The following is a 2,081-nucleotide window of genomic DNA, read 5'->3' on the forward strand; positions in this document are numbered from 1 at the left end:
ACAGTGACAGTGTGCAGGTGGCCAGGATCATCCGCCACCCCAAGTACAGCCTTGAAAAAGGAGCAAAAGGTGGGGCGGACATAGCACTTCTCAAACTGGAGGCCCCCGTGCAACCATCTAACCTAATCAGGTGGATCAGCCTCCCGCCAGCCTCCTCCGCATTCCCCCCAGGCACACGGTGCTGGGTGACTGGCTGGGGCAACACTGCTTTTGAAGGTAAAAACCAGAACCAGGATGACACCAGGGCGATGCAGGGGGCGGGCCGGGCATTATAGAGGAGGCTCAGCTGGGGTCTGAGCTGGGGTCCCTCCAGGGTCTCCCTTGGGTGTAGGAGGCAGACAGCTCGAGAGGAGTCTGTTAAGGAGCGGAGACCAAAGTAGCAAGAGTGAGGCATGGCCATGGGCATCTTTTTTAAAAAAATATCACCCAGAAATATTTTTTCCATTGATTTTTAGAGAGAGTGGAAGGGAGAGCGATAGGAAACATCGATGTGAGAAGCATATCTATTGTTTACCTTTCCGGCCTGGGCTGGGGATTGAACCTGCAACCCAGGTACTTGCCCTTGACCAACAATCAAACCTGGGACCCTTAGGGCCAGTACTCCCACCACTAAGAAATGTCCCCAGGGAGGCATTTCTCTCCCTCACTCTGCACCAGGCCGTGTGTCTTCCCTTCCGGGGGTCCCCGTTCTCCCTGAGTCTCGATAGTGGGAGGGAGAACGAGGAGAGAGAACTTCAGTGACATGCTCAAGGATTCACTATTAAATGGACAAAGTCAAATTTGACAGTAGGGCCGCTTACTCTGCATTTCCTGGGGGAAAGCACTTGCTCTGATTTTTCCCAATAAAAATTATTTGTGCATAAAAATATATTTCGCTGTTTCTTTTTGGAGCTTGGTGCCCACAGTGTCAGCCTAGAGATTATCAGCCCATTGGCCTCGAGTGAATCCAGACAGTTGGGGTCTTGGGTGACTCCCTGGTCCCCCTGGGGGCACTGAGGCTCAGCCTGTGGTTCTAGAACCCGCGGCCTGTGACTGTCCGCCCCCTCAGGACCACAGGCTCACTGGGCTTCTTCTCACAGAGCCGCTGCCGCCGCCCTACAATCTGCAGGAGGTGGAGGTCCCCATCGTGGCGAATGAGATCTGTCAGCAACAATACGGCTATGTTATCCAGGACGACCTGCTTTGTGCCGGGAGCTGGGGACGGGGCACCTGCAATGTGAGACCCCCAGACTGTGGCCTCCGTCCATTGCTCCTGCCTGCAGGGGCCCTGAGTATTGACCATCTGTCTCCTCTTCCCACAGGGTGACTCTGGGGGCCCCTTGGTCTGTAAATGGAGGGAGACCTGGGTCCAGGTAGGCGTGGTGAGCTGGGGGAAGGGCTGCGGTCTTACCAACTTTCCTGGAGTCTATGCCCGAGTGACATCCTTCTTGCCTTGGATCCGCCATCATATTCATTCCTCTCCTTGAACCCGGGGCCGGGCAAGGATGCTGCCCATGAGATGAAGACAGGCCCTCCAGGGTGTCTGGGGGACCCTCCCTGCTCCCTCCCAGTGCCAGCTCTTCATTGCACCTAGCGCCCCTCCTCCATCCCTCCCCCCCCAGCCCCTCTGAGATCCTCCTGCCTCAGCACCTCCATCAGCCTCTCTCCCCTGACAGGCAAAAGGGAGAGGTGGGGTGTGCTCTGCAGTCGGGCGGGCACTGCAGGACTCCTGCCTCCTCCCCGCCCCCTGTAGCTCATTAAACTGCATGAAAAACTGCTCTGGACTCAGTGGACTTACCTGTGGGCGTGGCCAAGGCGGCCAGTGCGTGGTCCGTGCTGCTGGGGGGGCCCAGGCTCTGGGAGGTGGACCAGGTGGGATGGGCAGCTATGGCTGCAGCGAGGAAGAGGGCAACCTGGCGGCTCTCCTGGCTGGGGTGGAGGTGAGTCTGCTGCCCGGGGCTGGAGGCCACAGCCCGGAGGGCCGCCCCAGAGGGTGCAGACCGTCCCTCTTCCTCCTTCAGTCGCAGTCAGTGTGTCATGGAGGCTTTAATGACCTGGACCTGGCCCCATGCAAACAGGAGGTGCTGTGTTTCCATGGTCAC

The 2,081-nt window shown here is 58.0% G+C and overlaps 1 protein-coding gene across 1 annotated transcript in view; it reads left to right on the forward strand.

The window, feature by feature from the left end:
- LOC106725117 (mastin-like) overlaps positions 1-1,755 on the forward strand; it is a 14,714-nt gene extending 12,959 nt beyond the window's left edge. Inside the window, exons 2-4 of the mRNA XM_014535091.1 lie at positions 5-216; positions 1,080-1,216; positions 1,302-1,755. Coding sequence (XP_014390577.1) covers positions 5-216; positions 1,080-1,216; positions 1,302-1,466 — 514 coding nt within the window. The 3' untranslated portion in view covers positions 1,467-1,755. The remainder of the gene's footprint in view (positions 1-4; positions 217-1,079; positions 1,217-1,301) is intronic.
- Positions 1,756-2,081: the final 326 nt, after the last annotated feature.

The sequence above is a fragment of the Myotis brandtii genome, unplaced genomic scaffold, assembly GCF_000412655.1.
Source record: "Myotis brandtii unplaced genomic scaffold, ASM41265v1 scaffold1375, whole genome shotgun sequence".
Taxonomy (NCBI): Eukaryota; Metazoa; Chordata; class Mammalia; order Chiroptera; family Vespertilionidae; genus Myotis; species Myotis brandtii.